The 18,285-nt window shown below is 36.0% G+C and overlaps 1 protein-coding gene across 4 annotated transcripts in view; it reads left to right on the top strand.

Moving 5' to 3' along the window:
- DPYD (dihydropyrimidine dehydrogenase) overlaps positions 1-18,285 on the top strand; it is a 578,647-nt gene that overhangs the window by 501,274 nt on the left and 59,088 nt on the right. For all 4 annotated transcript variants that reach the window (XM_088153490.1, XM_088153491.1, XM_088153492.1 and 1 more), the window contains one exon: positions 6,056-6,235. In XM_088153490.1, coding sequence (XP_088009616.1) covers positions 6,056-6,235 — 180 coding nt within the window. The remainder of the gene's footprint in view (positions 1-6,055; positions 6,236-18,285) is intronic.

The following is an 18,285-nucleotide window of genomic DNA, read 5'->3' as shown; positions in this document are numbered from 1 at the left end:
GAGGCTCACCAATGGTTTACATCTTGTGGTGAACCCTCTGTATTCACTCTGGTGACGTCTTCTTTTGATTGTTGACTTTGACACACATACACCTACCTCCTGGAGAGTGTTCTTGATCTGGCCAACTGTTGTGAAGGGTGTTTTCTTCACCAGGGAACGGATTCTTCGGTCATCCACCACAGTTGTTTTCCGTTGTCTCCCGGGTCTTTTGGTGTTGCTGAGCTCACAGGTGTGTTCCTTCTTTTTGAGAATGTTCCAAACAGTTGTTTTGGCCACGCCTAATGTTCCTGCTATCTCTCTGATGGGTTTGTTTTGTTTCTTCAGCCTAATGATGGCTTGCTTCACTGATAGTGACAGCTCTTTGGATCTCATCTTGAGAGTTGACATCAACAGATTCCAAATGCAAATAGCACACTTGAAATGAACTCTGGGCCTTTTATCTGCACGTTGTAATTGTGGTACTGAGGGAATATCACACACCTGGCCATGGAACAGCTGAGAAGCCAATTGTCCCATTACTTTTGGTCCCTTCACAAGTGGGAGGCACATATGCAAACTGTTGTAATTCCTACACCGTTCACCTGAGTTGGATGTACATACCCTCAAATTAAAGCTGACAGTCTGCAGTTTACGCACATTGTGTTTGTTTCATTCCAAATCCATTGTGGTGGTGTATAGAGCCAAAGATGTTAGAATTGTGTCGATGTCCCAATATTTCTGGACCTGACTGTAGGTTTCATTTGCTTTAATAAACAAAAAATGAACAGAAAAGAAACAAAACACAGATTTAAAAACTCCAGAATAACAAAAGAGGGGGAAAGATAAAGTATTATCCGACATATAGAAAAAAACCTAAATTTGTAAAGACAGCATCATGCATCATGCAGAGCAATATTAGATAGTCTTTCCATTACATAGAGAACCAGTTCATAAGTGGAGAGCAAACAGGTATCATCAGTCCAAGATTCTAAATCTGAAATAACATTGTCTTTCCATTGTAACACTTTCCTACATTTCTTGCTCCAGAAATCCAAAGTTCTTCATATAGTGATATATTCTAAATTTTTAATATGCAGTTCAGCTTCACGTTAGTATGCTTATATTCATCTTCTCAAGCCCATGTTGAAAAACGTATTAATATTAAATTAAAAATGGACAAAATTGGAACAAGTCCATATACCATGTATCAGTGTTCCCTCAATCATTTTACACTTCCAATTTTATGAAGTTGATGACCAACCCTTTCTAAACATTATCTAAGTGGTCCATTAAACATGAAAAAAAAAAGTTGAATTAATTTCATTTCAAAATCCCAAGAAACATACAATATATTTTAAAATTCTTACCCCAAATTAAGAAATGGGTGGTTATTCCCACTCTTTATGCCAAAATACATGCAAATAACCAATGTTATTTATGTTCTTTAATTGTCTATAATTTCTCAACTCACTGTATCAACAAACAACTTGAATTAATTAATTACTGTCATATCTGTGGACTTTCCAAATCATGTAAGGTCAATGGAGGATAGTAGGGATTTTATCATTGTTATTTGTTTATTAAAGAAAATATATATCCTACCTTATCATTCCAGTTAGGTATTCAACTTGCTGTCAAGTACTAAGACTGCACAGGGAGAAACATCAGGGATGAAAATTCATATGTGAATAATATCTCAGAATGTGGCCCAAACACATAGACACAAATGGACATTAAGGTTGAAGCATATTATTTTGGACCTTGGGCATCAAAAAAAGATAACTAAAGTCCTGGAAGTAAGTCTAATCAGAACCAAGGTGTAAGCCAAAACCATTGTCTAAATAAGATGTAAAATCAAGATGCAAGTTAGAGTTCATGACTAAAAAATCAAAAAAAGAACCAGAAACAAAGAACCAGAAACAATGAACCAGAGCTACAGAAAACCTTGTTCCTTAATCAAGGATTAGAACATATAGCCCAATTAATCTTATATATGAGAAGATACTCATATAGCGCACTGCTGAGTTTCTTACAGATATAAAGATTGTGTCATTAATTTCATAAACAGTAGAAGATGGTAGGTGCCACTTCAATAAAGACTCTGTAGATTTCTTTGTATATTGAGGATTTAATCTTGGCCACTTTGTCATTTATTTCAGTGGCATCTGATAAATGCCAAATCTAGGGGGGTAGGTAGACTCTGAAGATTGTATTTATGGATTTAATTCCTTTGGAATTATTATTATTATTATTAATATTATTAATAATAATAATAATAACAATAATTAAGTGGTACTAAATGTATAGTCTTCCAGCTTATGGGCAAATTCTATATTCATTAGATTCTTAGTGATCAGGTTTTTAGGGGCAGGGATCTTCTACTGCATCATAATGAGACCTAAACTGCATTGTAAGGGCATCACTATTATCAGATGATTAAAAAAAAATTAAGAACATTCAATTATATAATTACTTCTGCATTTGAAAACAGTATGAGCTGACTCACAACCCTTAAACTGTATATTAGAGTGCTGTTATCTTCCATTCAGCAATTTTGCAATGCAGTTTTGGCTTTAAAATGCAATAAATGAACCTCAAAATCTGAAGAAAGCTTTGTGTCAGCAAAGACCAAAAAACATAAAATGTTCTGTACAGGACTTCAAAATATTTCTTTTTTCACTAATAACCTATTTAAAAGATTTTGAATTTCTAATGTGGTAGGACTGGAATTTGTAGCCTCACAGATATTAGCTGCATTTGACTAAAGTATGATATATAATATTCAAAACAAGTTTCAGATTTCAGCTGGCCCTTGTCTCCTTTAATAAGAACTTTATATCTAATGAGGATCAATGCCTCTTGCCTAAAATATTTTAATGTAGTTTTCTCTACTTCCCAAAATGGTCTCTATTTAATTTTAAAAAATCAAGATAGATCTTCCATTAATGCTTTTCTAAAACTAGGAAAATTGTTTTAACTTTTTAAAGTAAAAAAATAACATAAAATAAAAACAGTGGCAAATTTGGTTCCTTCACAATACAGGATAAAAATACTGCATGCATACTTTTAGTGCTTTACCATTACATTTCAAAGAAAGGTCAAGCAGATTAAAGGTAAAAATACAAAATAGCTTGTCTATTCTAGGACCTTTCAAAGATACTGAGTAAAGAATTTTCATTGCTTATCCCATCAATATGAAATTACAAGGTCAAAGGATGACTTCTTAATAGGATGGCATTTGGAAAGCTCTTTTACTTAGCAATCTTCTGTTGTTTAGTTCCAAAGCTGAACTAAGTCTCCATCTTTTGGAGAAACTAAGATGGCATTCTTGTAAATGCTGGAATTTTATCACTTCAACAAAGATGTGGAAGAAATGATGGCAGAGTGAAACATTTGTGATCTCTCAAGAATGTGCTGCCATCGCTACAGCACAGATGAAAGAGGCTGCCATCTCCATTGCCTGGAAAGGTCTCCAAAACTCACTTTCCTGTCCTTTGATTGTTAACATTATTTTTAAATGCAGTACATGTAAATAATTCAGTTTTAATAGTATAAGCACAACATGTGACAATTAACGTAGTAGAATAGTCTGCCTTTGCAATTTACTTATTTATATCCTGAAGTCCTGGATAGCTGGTATAAAGAATGGAAACTATGGACAATGCCACATGTAAGCATTTCCAGTAATTGACATAATAAATGTATGGACAATGTGTACAAACTGACAATATCACTATGGATTTTGGACATTAGTTTGTTGTAAGCTGCCCAGAGTCCCTCGTTGTGGGGAGATGGGCAGGGACAAGTCTATTAATTAATTAATTAATTAATTAATTAATTAATTAAATAACCCGAAGGGAACAACTCAGTGGAGGAAGACATTCAGGTAAGTGAGTTAATCTCTAGCAGCTGTCCCCAAACTGGTGCTCCTCAGATGTGTTGAACGAATTTACATAATTCTCCACACCCAGTAGTCAATGGCACAGTGACATCATAGTTCTCTAATAAACTATACATCTCATAAAAACCACAAACTGGGTTCTCCTGTTTTCTTATAGCTCATGAGCCTTCCAGACATAGAATTGCTCACCTGTTTCCAACTCTGGGAATAGTAATACAGATCCTTGGGATGAGAAAACATAATAAAACCACAATTTATTTATCTATTTAATTTATAGCAATTAATCTCTCCTAAATGATGCATTTCAGAAGGCGCTAAGTTCAGAGTGAAATCATTCAGTGGTTCTACCCCATTGCATGGTTTAAAATCAGAATGCAACCCATGTAACACTACTACATATTGTTTTGAGGGGCAAACAGACTCTGTTTGCCTTAATTTTACACTAACTGTAGCTATTTCAGATCCACCAAAATATGTTTGAGTGAGTAGTTTTTTTTTATCCGAACATGCTTATCATCTGCATTCTACGGCTTATTCTTACAAGAATCTCATCTTTATAGGTAGATATCACTACTATCTACTAGCTAGTAGTTAAACCAGATAGCTTCCTAATTCAGAATAATTATGCTGTTATTTCAGTTTATCTCATAAATAAATGATAACCATTAATTAGAAATTAGAACTCTTGTATATCTCAAGTGCATACACATTGTCAAATGAGAACAAGGTTTCAGCAGAGCGATCTGATTTATTTGAAGTATATAGGACATTATACTTTTTACCTGCATAATCGGTGCTCCCTTGCTTTTTCTGAAGAGGTAAGAAAAGTGTTCCTCATATGTTTAAAAATTAGAAATTTAAATAAACCATTGGTTGAGTTTTACAGTTAAATAACCTGTGGAAGAAATTATAAAGATAATCTCTATAATTGTTCTGAAGGAATTGAAGAAGGGAGGAGAGAAAGGGAGAGAGGGAGAGAAAAGGAGAGAGAGCTTAAATCTATGGGAAGCATAGCAGACCTAATTAATGCTTGCAATGTTCCTCCAGAGAAACAGATTTTAAGTAATGTAAATGGGCTGCATAAGAAATGTTCTTGCGCATATTTTATACTTATTTCTTGTTTCTTCCTGCACAGCTGTATGCACATTGTTTTAAAGGGTAACATGTATTCCTCCCTCTTCAAATAAAAGCTTGTAATATAGCACTTGACACCAGAAATGAAAGTTTGATAATGTTATCTAGGATGTTATTAGCTGTGGCCTTGAAAGTTGAATGAGTTAATTATAGATGGCCTCTGTGTGTATGTGTGTGCATGTTTAATATCTTTTTTCCCCTTGAGATAGTTGACCATTTTATATTTCTTGACACATGCAAGGATACTTGTTTAGGAATAATAACATTCTTTGTTAGTAATACAGTTCACTCATACAGACATTAGGAAGCTGCCTTAGGCTGAATCAGTCATATTGCTAACTTAGTAGTAGCTTTTCAGGGTTTCAGGAAGAGTTTTTCCATTCCTATCTGGACATACTGGGAATTGAGCCTGGAAGTCTGCATGCTAAACATATGCTTTGCAACTAAAACTCAACAGCTGTATATTGCATTCTTGCTGAACATCTGTACTGTATCCTAGACACAAGGATTGCATTTAATAGTTTATTCCTAATTCAAGTAGTAAGGTAACCAAAAATAATACATCTGCCTGTTATGTGATGAGTTCTGTCATGTGAAAGCTTTCCAGTTACTCTGCTCAAGAAGAGTATTTTTATCTTCCAGTAAAATCCTTTATAACACCCTCATTAACTTTACCGGAACCTACTAATAATTGGGTATATCAAAATAAGTTTTACTGTACTACACATCAATAATTTAAAAATACAGAATACTTGAAAAAACAGAAGTGGCAGATCAGGACCTATGAAATGTTGATGCCTGGTACACTTACCAAGTAAAGAAGAGCAAGAGGGAGAATGCAGAATGGTGTGTTCATTTTTTTCAAGTTATTTATTACTTGCATAATAGATTAGCAGGTGAAACAATCCAGGATCAGTGGATGTCTTATAAAGTCACAGATTCTGGGTGGCTGTTATCTGTGATCGTTAGAAACAAGCCTTCTGGCCATAACATCAGTAAGCACACATTTCCATAATAATGTTGGCTTTCTATTTATTATAGGTGTGCAGTGCAATTCATAATCAAGACTATACTGTAATTGAAGATTACTGCACAGGGCTGAAGGCTTTCCTTTATCTGGAAAGCCTTGAAGAACTTCAGGACTGGGAAGGACAGAGCCCACCATCCATACAGCATCAGAAAGGGAAACCAGTACCCAAAATTGCTGAGCTGATTGGAAAGGTAGGACAACGGTTGGCTTCTTTATCTTGTTTTGTTTCTTATTATTTCGCTGCAAAATGTTTTATACCATTTTATATTATGGTATAGAAATCTCTTTTGACTTTCCAGGGAAAGAAAATGCAATTGTCAGTCTCAGAATTTTAGCCACATGGCATTCTTTATCTCCTCCAACTTAGACTTAAAAAAAAAAAATGACAGGAGTGGCAAAAAGGCTGCTGCAGAGGGGTCAGCTAAAAACATTTATTGTGCTGGTTTGTGAGAAACATGATTGTCTAATCCCATTACAGCCTCACTGATTACTGAAAAATAGATTTGTTTACTGTTGCGATATCATGGATTTTGCTAGTGTTTTGCACAGACTCTTAATTTAATTAAGTAATTAATTGTGAATTATTCATTTGTGTAATTATTCAGATCTTTAGAACAGGAGCAGGGAATACCGTTTGTGTGAAATGATTGCCAGTGTTCAGAAACAATCCAGCATGCATCGAATGCGGTGCCTGTGTTTATGGAGGGGGAGAAGGGAATAGCTACACCAGCCTCATTCTGACAGAAGATAGAGGCAGTTGATAGAGGAATACAGGCCTGTTCCAGAATGCACATTTAGCCCCCCCCGATTGAAATATTGTCAGTAGTTGATTTTTATCCATGTTTTTCTATGTTCATAAATGGCCCCCTCTAGGTTAAAATACATATACTTCTGCCAGCGAATCTCCACTCCACCAGCAGAGAGGCAAGTCCACAGCATCCTAACAATCTCCATCCTTAATTAGGAAGTCTTATTTGTTAACAAAATAAAGAGAATAAAATAAAAAGATCTAGCTGGATTTGGTCTGGTTCAGTATAAAATAATCAAACTTATTTTTTTTTAGCTTTCCTCCCAAGACTTTGAGATAAAGATGCCGCCATTGTTGCAGGCTTGAAAGGGAAGCGTACAGAACTGATTTAGATTGCTGCAAAAATTATTTGAACTGACATAAAGCATTATACCATAACACACCATTTCCGCTATTATTACTGAAAATCTCAGTAAGGTGCACAGAATTAATATACCTTCTCTTAAGCTCTGTTTAAAATATAGGGAGGTGTGGAGATGGAAGATGACCTTGATGGAGACATGCAGGCTCCATTGCTTAGGCAAAAGGGGCTGAAGAATTTTCAGCCCAGAACAGCCAGGTAATCTTCATAAGTAGCTATAAGTAGCTCAGGCAGATGCCTCCCTGATTCACTAAACTATAAGAAAGAGGGGAAGATACAGCACAATCAGACTTGCAAGATTCTGTTATTATAGCCAGTCTCAAAAAAAGATTTTGCCTTCCTGTGGAGTTGATTTCCTGGTCTGGTCTACCTGGTGGGGCTGACAGGAAGTGCTAAGGGAATATGGAGTATCAGTGTAAATCTCACAAGATAGTTTTTTTTAAAGTGACTTTTTTGACTTGTGGGTATCATTGTGAGGCAGTATCCAATGGAAAAGGAAAGTGAAAGACTGAATAAGTCAAGATGAGTTTAAGTCAACAAGATCTCCCTTGGAAACTTGGCAGTGGGATATTTAAAGAATTTCAAAATTACTAATAGGAGGGAAAAAATAGGAAACATGGAATACTCAGGGTGAAGGTACTGAGTTTAGGAAGTCATGAACCTTTCCTCCCTAGTGATGAATGGTCTGGCCATCATAATTTTACCCTTGGGTCACAAAGTAGTGACCTTGTCTTGTCCCCAGGCTGTGATTTTAAAAATCTTGAGACACCACTCTATGTATTGAAAAATACCTGATCCTTTGCCTTAAGTTCCCAAGATCCTATCATAGTACCAGGGTGGGATAAATTTGTGGTCTTTTCTTCTTCTGCCACTGTATGTTGTAAGGGAGGTACTGTATGTCCATGTTCTTAGCTCAGCCTCAAGTTGCATCAGTAAGTGCCAGAACCTGGGTAATAATAACATGAGGTAAGTGCCTACATTTTAGAAGGGAAAAGGGGAGGAACAATGTATGTATTCCTTCATTCCTTCATTTCATATATGTAAATCCAAAATTCATCAAAGACTTCCAGCAGTTAACAGCAATTAAAACATCCATGGTAATTACAGAAATAAAACATCCATGGTAAAGTGGTTGAAAACGTAGTCATAATAAACAAATTAAAAACACAACCAATTTCAATCAAGTCAACCCCGTAATCATCTGACCCATTCAACTTCAGTGACATCCTAAGTTTGTTCCCCTCACCTTCCTGAACTAGGTAACTGCCAGGAGTTTTTCCTGGGGCAATTCTGTTGGCTGGATCAATTCTAATTGAATTGAGCCATCCTGGAGATAGCTGCATACAAAGCCATTGAAGGCTTTATAGAACAAAACCAGAAGTCAGAAAAGCAGAGAGATAAATCCTGAGACATTGTGGCTTGAAAGCTCTGAGTGTCATGTCTGAAGACTTTCAATATAAAAGTAGTTTTGATTTTTAATGTGATAAAAAGAAGAGTTATTAAATGCATATTATTGGAGTTATTGTATTAATCATATCTCATTTTAATTAAGTGTAAGTCAAAGGTCAGATAAGGTCCTCAGCCCAGAAAAGTTTAGCACCTCTGGAAGTAGGTGATTCTTGAACAGCAACTTCCAATTCACAAGAAAGAACAGTTTTGTTGTTTCTCCCTTCTTAACTATGGAAGGGAGAGAAAAACTTTAGGTTGAGTTTAATGTATTCTTTGTAAATGACATTCAAATTTGCAGGGCTTTCCATAGTGAATCAATAATGATAAAAAAAAAATGCTTTCATTAGATAAAGACTGAACATTAACAATTTCAGGAAGTGTAGGAGCAGGGGATACAACACATTCTCTTATTCATTTCAGTAGAGAGCTTTGTAAGGAAACTTTCAAGTGCATGATAGCGTCTTCATCGTTTTCCCCCCCAACCCCAAATCAATCCAAGGTGTTCAGGAGATGGAATACTGCTCTTTGATGAAAAGATATTTAAACAAGAAAATGACTTGACAGTTGTCAGTCCTGTCAAGCTAATCTACTAGTGTGTAATAGCATGCAAAACATTTTGAATTCAAAATGCTGCTTCCAGATCAAAACAGCTGCTCCTCACTGGAAGTACTTTGACACCGCTCTGACCATGTGAAAAGTGTTTCGTGCTCAGATCTCTGACTTCCTCCAGAAATTGCCTAGTATTCCATGATTCCAAGTAGCAGGAATAGATTTGACAAGAATATAATAGCATTCAACTGTATATAGAAAAACACTTAACCAAATTAAGGATCGGATTCATTTTTTTATCTGTTTAAACCCATTTATAAAAGAGGATTGAAAAATATTTTGCCTCTGCTATTGCAAATTAGGATAAGCAGTATAGTTCCATTCATACACAATGGATTGGCTTTACACAACATGGTTAAACCTTCCCCCTGCCAAATCTTGGTTTACAAATTACAATGGTAGAGTTTATACAATATGCTATGTCAGAACCAAACATTCATTACCTAAGAGTCCATGAATCTGACCATTAGGAGTAGGAGAAACATATTTTAAAATAATTTATTATTTTTGACATTTCAAAGTCTCAGAAGATTTCCATGCCATTCATTAAATTCCATCTTGTCCTACCACATCTGTTTCAAGTTGAACAAAGTCACCTTCTGCAACTAGTGCTTCTGGCCTTTCTGATGCTTCCAGACACAGAATTTTGAGGTGAAATGACTATATAGCTCCAACCTGGAAACACTATTTCTGCCTATACTCTTATCTTCACCAGCATATCAGAGAGAAGTACTAACCTGGCTCTTGCCTCGTTGTTTAAATTTCTACTTACAAAGATTTCAATTTTCTTTTCTTTCATTCAAGTCTATGATGCAAAGTGATGTGATTTATAGCAAAAATTCTACCACCTCATTCTTCTAGGTTGTATAGATTGCCGTAAACCAGGATTTTCAGTATTGAAGTGGAGAATTGAGCCTATCAACCACAACTTGAGACCTAGGCCTAGCACACTTATGAGGGCATTTACAGTCATTGTTTAAAAATCTATTTGGGTCTTTTATTTATTTTACTTAAGGGCAATAGAATAGAAGAACAGAGGTCAAACTTTTATTTAGACTTCCATAGATCATCTCCAGTTCAGACATGGATTTAATTTTGTGTAAAGTAGAAATCTTGTTTTCTATCAGAATCCTTAAATTTATTAATGTCTCTGAAAATGTCATATCAACTACACAGATTAAGAGTGGTGGATATCCTTACAATTTAGACACCGAGTCCTATCTCTACTTTTCTCTTCACTAACCAATGAAACCAAGAACCTAGAAAGTAATTCTCCATAGCCATATGTAAGAATTCTCTCCACGTAGCTGCCATCCTTAAACATTCCCAATTTGCAATAGGTCTCCTAAGGGACTATTGCCAGCTGGAATAAGTTACAGCAGGCTCAGGGTGACTTTTGCTTTCAGTGAGGAAAGCCATGGTCAGAACCAGATTTTAATTTGCTCCCCAGCGGCTTTTGCCTCCCCCACTGCTCAGAGTAGATTTTAAGCAGAAAACCTGTGCTTTTGTTTCTGGCTTCTGAAAGAGATTCACTTTGGACAGTGTTTTCAGATATACATCATGCCTATTGATTATCCTTCAAAAAATCTAATATAACATGGTTGAAATGTTGTATAAAGCCAAGATTTACAAAAGAATGGGATTTGGCATGTCAGATACCTCCAAATCTCTGCTTATCATTGCTGAAGACTGAAGTTCTTTTCAGGGAAAGGCTAGAAGAGGTTCTTTGTTCTTTGTGAAGCTCTGAAAATTATAACATTACCTTTCAGTTGTAAAGACAATCCTATCACTACACCCTGGAGAACACAATATTCCTGACTTTTCAATTTAATTAAGCAGTTTTTCTTTCAACAAATGATATTATGTAGTTAAACATGGATTAGTACCAAACTCTTTTCACCTTTGCTTCACCCAGTTAACTTTCCTTCATAGAAACTTACAACTCATTTTATCCAAAGAAACTTCAGGACTTCCCTCTTTTATAATATGCAAAATAGCCATTGATAGAGAATATTTTTCACAGTGTTTTGAATGAGTTGGGAGGAGACACTGCAATTCATAGTGTTCTTAGCTTGTCACTATATCAATAATTCACTCTTTATAAAGATAATGTGTGAAAAACTACTTAAACATTAATAAGCCAAAAGAATCTTAAACCTGAAATTGATGTCACAAAAGAATGAAGAAAGTGGTGGGTGGTGATGGTAGAAATCATGTCATTGAGATTGCTTAAGCTGGCTTTGTCAGTACTGCAATTTTGTTTTAAAGGCACATGAATGCAAACACTGTGTATTTAACAGAGATGGCTGAATCCATGAAAAGAAAATTTTGGTTGTATGCTCACAGATACTGCATAATAAATATGATAAAAATAGAAAATTCTTCTATTTTTATCATATTTATTATATTTTTATTCCCTTCTTCCATCAAGAAGCTAAGAGAAACAGAGTACTCTCTCCCCCTTCATTGAGGACACAATGATCCCGTGAGATACCCATAATCACCCAGTGAAATCCATGGTTCGGTGGTTCCAGGAACCATACAACCTTTTGTATGCATTGTGTGCCTACAAAATCCACCAACAAAACACTGAAAGATAGAAAGCTGCATTTCACAGATATAGGATGTAAATGCCCATCCTATAACTGGGTTAGATCACACAAGAATTTTTTGCATGATATATCTATGTGTGGCTTTTTTTCAACTTCAACTACACAGGCTGCAACACTTTACACAGAGTAGTAAATTAGGTGTCATCCAGGTGGTTTGGACTACAACTCCCAGATTCTCTTGCCATTTCTGGGGCTCCCACACTGCAAAAATCTGGTGACCACCAGCTTGCCTACATCTGCTGTCTACAGTAAACTGGGATTAAATTCCAGTAACTTTTAACTCAGTAAGACTTACCAATAGTCATGCTTTGGGTTTGCAATTTTATTCATGGTTATTTGGAAATAATAGTCTCCTTTGAAGATTTTGGGACTTAGACAAATATAGAATATGCCATGAGGCTCCTATTCTGTGCACATTTCCTTGGAATCCACACCCTACTGAGCTCAGTGCAATATCCACTGTATAGGATTGTGAGAGTTGTCAGTTTTTTCCCTGTGCCTCTCACTTTTTCTGTCTCACTACGTGTTCACTGAGTTCACACATAACTCCAGTTCATAATGTGATTTGTTTGGTTCTGGCTTAGTTTGTCATACTGTCTTTGTTGCCAAACCATGGCTCAGTGTGATACATGCTGGATCAGACCAGTAACTGTATATAAACAAATATCCTGTTTTTGATAGTGGCTAGCCAAATGCCACTTGAGAAGCCCACAAGCTGGAAGTGAAGGCAATAGCCTTCTTTAACCATTATTCCCTAGCAACTCATAATTAGAAATATGCTGTCCCTCATACCAGAAAGAATATCTGTTCCATTTTCTAGCCTCTTATAACTAGCTCTCCTTGAAACTCTTGCGAACCAACCATGACTGTGTATTATTTTAGGAATAAATCATTTTACTTTAATCAGTATTGGATTTTGAATGTCATACAAACTTTATCTAAACCACTGAAGCTGTGAACACTTGCAATAGAAGAAAATTGCTACTTTAACAGTGTGAAAACAAATACAACCCCATGTCCATTCCACAGTAGGAACAAGTTTGAGCAGATAGGTAGCAAAACCCACACCTGAGTATGACCTTAAAAATTGGAAAATGGAAAACAGCATCTAAAAGGTAACATAATTTAAAAGGATCAAACTACTGCGGAACTTTAATGGACTTGATTTGAATGCTTTTTGATTGGTGATCCCACCAATTGATTGTCTCTTTCAGCCCATACTTAACCATATTTACCCAAAACTAAGGTCTTAATTGGTCACATCAGTTGCCAGCACCTGGCTAATTTCAAAGAAAGAAGTGTCTGACTTAATTAGTATTTGGATGGGAAACTACCAGGAAACCCCAAAGTGGTAGGCTAGATTAGGATGTAAAAAAAAAAAAAGTAAGAAAAATGAACTTTAAGTATACTCTAGAGTTAAGTATTGATGATTTGCTAAACTTTGGAGAGCAGCCAGTGAATTTGGATTATTTTGCCAACCTCCATCTAATGTAAATATTTTAAAGAAGCTATGCCAGTTTCCCTCCCATATTAATATAACACATTATTCATTACCTGTGATATGATATTGATAATATACCAATTATTTTATCAATAATACATTGATAAAACTTCCAAACCTACAGAGGTGCAAAAACTTATCAGAGTAGTTATGCCTAATCATAAAATATAATTATCTTACTCATCTTTTTTGAAGTTCTAACTTTATTTTACATTAGAGGATAAGATTACAAATGGCTGAAATTATTGATTTAAAACCACTTAGAAAACATCATGATTTTCATAATTCTGAGAGCCCTTTTAAAGGGCTATAATATAGTTTTTTAAAACAACAGCAACAAGGGTTTGATTTTTTTTTTTTATGCTTGTGGTACCCTTTAAATCTGATAGTGACTTCTTTCATTTCCTGTTTGTGGATGCTGCCTTCTATGTATTACATAGATTAGATATTTTGGTTATAGAGGATCCTGAATGTGTCAAAAATATGCCCAAGTGTGAAATACGCTATAAATTGCTGATTTGTAATGCTCATTTAAGAAGGGGGGATGAGAGAACAAAAGGTTGCTGACCTTTCTTTGCCTTCTAAATCCAGGGACTTACAAGCTATAACAGCATACAATGCAATTCTTATTTAAAATTGAAATTATATTTTACTTACCCAATTTGCTTTGTTGAGTTTGTGGCTTACAAAAGTTCTTTCTTTCAATGCCATTCATTTGTTGTTGTTTTTTAAAGGAACCTTTCCAACCTTAATTTCTGAACTGATAAAGAATTTACAGGCACAAAACAGGAGGGCTGGATGGGAATGTGGTAAGCATATGACTTACTATAGTAATTGTAAGTAATTACTATAGTAAGCACCTTTTTTCTCTCCTGCAAGCCTACCATGCAAACTGTACAGACAGCCATCCAGGTGTTCCACATTGATAGGGAGGAAGGGACAACAGGGCTTTTGGTGCCCGTATGAATTAAAAAAAAAAAAAAAAAACTTCAAAAGCGGCAGTGTCAATTTTCCACAAGAATGAACTCTTCAATTATCTATTGTGGCTTTCTTACAATAATCCTTGTACAGATAAATATGTAGTGCCCTTAAATAAAATAAATAAAAGATCCAAATAGGTTTTTATGAAAACCTCACTGCTAAAATATTAATCTTTTGCTCAAAGTTTTGATTTCTAATATGCTAAATTAATATGCTCTCCTCCTGATAGTTATCAGGTATCATGTTCTTGAGTCCTTCCATTGGTTCATGTTTAGTGCTGGATGAGTTAACTTTATATAAAGTATTACTTTAGTAGAAGGAAGAATCTCTTGCCTATTTCTTCTGCTTGTCAGAAGAGAAAAATCTGTCTGATGGAGGTGGGACCAAAAGGAGGACCTTTTCCAAAGAGAATAGAAACACAGGCTGACTTGTAGTAGAGGTGCAGTTTTTGAAATAATCTGATCCAAAGACATAGAGGGTAGCACAATAGCCAGAGCTGACCAGCTGAAAATCCTGGAGCACGATGAATGCCTGAGGAACTCTAAAAAAGGAATACCAGTATGGTAGTCTTGCATGAAGTACCAAAATATATCTCAGGCAAGAAAATACTCCTTCTGGCATGGGCTAATGCAATATATTAATGTTGGACTAGATCCAGCATAGGCTTTCTATATTTACAGTTAATTGTTGAGAGCAAATGGGATGTTGTAAAAGGATACAGGCTCTAGATTTTGGGGGTAAATAGGATATCCAGGCACATTGTCTTACACTGTAGGGGTCAGGTGACATGTACACGTATATGAATATGTGTCTGCTTTCACATACAGCCTCTCACCCATTACCCCACATCACATACAGGGTTTAAAAAAAACTCTGCTCCTAATACATCTTCTGAATTGCTGATATGTATTGCTTATAACAAAACTTTTAACAGGGGATCCTCGCTTTGTTTTAGCTGATCATGAATATTGTTTTTTTTTTATTAGACCTTTATTGGTTATTTCTTTTTTATTTATAAATCAACCTTTTTGGATGAATTTAGTGGGATAGAAATATTGGGTTGGATCCAGACTGGCCTATCCATAAAAATAAGGTTCCTTCTGTGGAGTCCCTGGAGTTCTCTGAGCTTGGCTGTTTTCTTGCAAACGTTTCATTACCTGGCTAGGTAACATCTTCAGTGCTAGAATGGAATGGGAAACCCCATTCCATTCTAGCGCTGAAGATGTTACTTAGCCAGGTAATGAAACGTTTGCAAGAAAACAGCCAAGCTCAGAGAACTCCAGGGACTCCACAGTTCAACCCTGAGCTACACATATTCTCTTCTGTTGGTAAGGTTCCTTCTGTCCAGGGAAAGTGCTAGGATCTGGGGAGGCTTCCTTCTATAACAGTGTTTCTCAACTTCAGTAACTTTAAGATGTATGAAATTCTGGGAGGTGAAGTCCACGTGAAGTAAAGTTTCTGAGTTTGAGAAACACTGTTCTAGAGGTCAGAGTGTGGGAAGACAGTCTTTGCCCCTCTATAATCTCTCGTGCTGTTTCTGAGAGGAGGTTTTCAGAAGGCACAGTAGAAATCATTAACTTGGCCCCTGTGCCCTCTAACACCAGCACGAACTAACTTTAACTTAGGATCCAACCTACTAAAAATAAGTATTTCTCATTACTTGTATTTCATTTCTGGATCAGCTTGCCTTGGCTGTTTCCAGGAAGCCTTAGCTTTAATTCTCCTGTTTTTCCTTGATGTTTATGTAATTTCATCGAGAAAGATAATTGGGTTGAGGGAGGAGAAGGCAGGAACATATAATTATGATATCTCTGGGCTTTCACAATGAATTTCCAAGGGGACAGGGACCCACTTTTTTTCTGAAAAAGTAAAACAACTTCACAGTAACTGTAGCATGTTAAATGTCAGTGATCCCTTGTTTCATTTGGCAAGATAGATAAGATAAGCAATTTGCCCTTACAAACCTAAATGATACTATGAAGCAGAAATCAAACCTGGCTATGCAATTATTTACCCTCAAATAAACTTGTCAAATAATTTTTTAGAAATAACCTGATAAAAGGTGTGTGTGTTTTCTCAATACATCTACAAAATATCATTTTTCTCATGCAAATTTGATAATTGACTAATTTTTATCCTTTTCTTTGAGAAATCTTTTATTTGTTGCTTACTTGGTTTTTCTTTAAATACTTACTGCAATTATTTTGACTTGAATCTACTGGCAGTAACAAAATGTTCTAATGTATAAGCTTTTAAAGTAGTTTCATATATAAGATAAATCTGATAGCTCATAGTCAAGCAGGAACATAAACAACATGGAAATAACATTTGTTCCCACCCAGGAAATATTTTTCATGCTCATATATGTATGTACATATATACATACATACAGGCATATATATATATATATATATATATGCATGCATACTTAGCAGACTATTCTCTTTCATGGTAGGCAATTGAAGCCAAAAAAATTAAAACCATAAGTTAAGAAAAGGAAGCATAAGTAAAAGTAGTTTATCCCAACATCATTCAGTGTACTTCTTCAGATCTTCTATCCTACACATTAATTCTTGTTAACAATAATACCTTTGGCCATCTAAATAAATAGCTACAAAAGAGAAAGTGATTGGCCCAAAGTCATTCAAGGAGTCAGGTGAGGATTTGAATCTGGGTCTCAAAGGTCCAAGTCCAGTGCATTAGATACTGGGTCTTGTTTGATTTGGGTTGGGTTTTTAATTGTATTTACATAAGATTATTGAGAAGATGGTTGGACTAGAGCTGCAGAGGGTCCTGGAGGAAACAGATTATCTGAAGCCACTGCAGTCAAGTTTCAGGCTGGGGCACAGAATGGAGACAATGCTTATCACACTTGTTGATGACCTTCCTGGTTCTTCTTGATCTCTTGGCAGCTTTTAATGGGGCGTGGAGTCAGATACCAGCAGTATCTGATGATACTCAGCTGTGATCTCAACCCCTGGTCAACCAGAGGATGCTACTGAGGTTATGCCTCAGTGCTGGAAGCTACCTGGGGAGGAACAGGTTCAAAATAACCCTGATAAGATTTAACATATGGGTATACGGTTCTTCTGATCCTGGTGATTTTCCACCCTTGGTTCTGAAAGGATTGTACCTCATTTTTTTTAGAGCTAGTATGTAATTTGGGGGTGGTTCCTGGACTCACATCTCCTGCTCAATGAGCAAATGGCAGTTGTGGCCAGAAGAGTCTTTGCACAAATTCATCTAGTACACAAACTGTGCCCTTTCCTGAACCAGGAATTCCTTCTCGCAGTCACTCATGCCTGGGTCACCTCATATGTGGACTACTACAATGTGCTCTCCATGGGGCTCCCCCTGAAGACCACTTGGAAGCTACAGCTTGTCCAGAATGCAGTGGTGCAAGCTCTTATGAGTGCACCTCATTATGCCCATGTAACACTTCTGTGATGTCAGCTGCATTTGTTACTTCCAGATACAATTCAAGGTGCTGGATATCACCTATATAATCCTGCATGGCATAGGGCCTGGCTATGTGAGGACTGCCTTTTTCCGTCATTTCTTCCCACTCTATAGGATCTGACAGATTAGGCATTAAACAATGTCATCTGAAGTGTGCCTTCTCTTTTGCGGGGTCTGCCCTTTGGAAAAGCATTCTCTCAGCAGTTCGACCCAACACTACAAGAATTCAGACAATCTTAAAAAAAACTGGCTTTTCTCCCAAGCTCTGGGATACATCAGTTGTGTACTGATGTGATGTGTATTATTTATTTTGGTTGTGATATGTGTTTCCCCCATTATGTGAAGTTTTTATTTGTTTGTTTTGGCTGCTTTATTAGGTATTGCATTTGCTTTTAATTGTATACTGCGCAGAATTGGTTTTGAGTTGGAACAGCCTTATAAATTGAAATAATTCATTCATA

This window comes from Python bivittatus, unplaced genomic scaffold (genome assembly GCF_059951505.1).
Source record: "Python bivittatus isolate LINGU-HERP-01145 unplaced genomic scaffold, Pbiv_v1 ctg000700_np1212, whole genome shotgun sequence".
Lineage (NCBI taxonomy): Eukaryota > Metazoa > Chordata > Lepidosauria > Squamata > Pythonidae > Python > Python bivittatus.
Note: the sequence above shows the minus strand (reverse complement) of the source record. Positions and strands in the feature narration are given on the sequence as shown.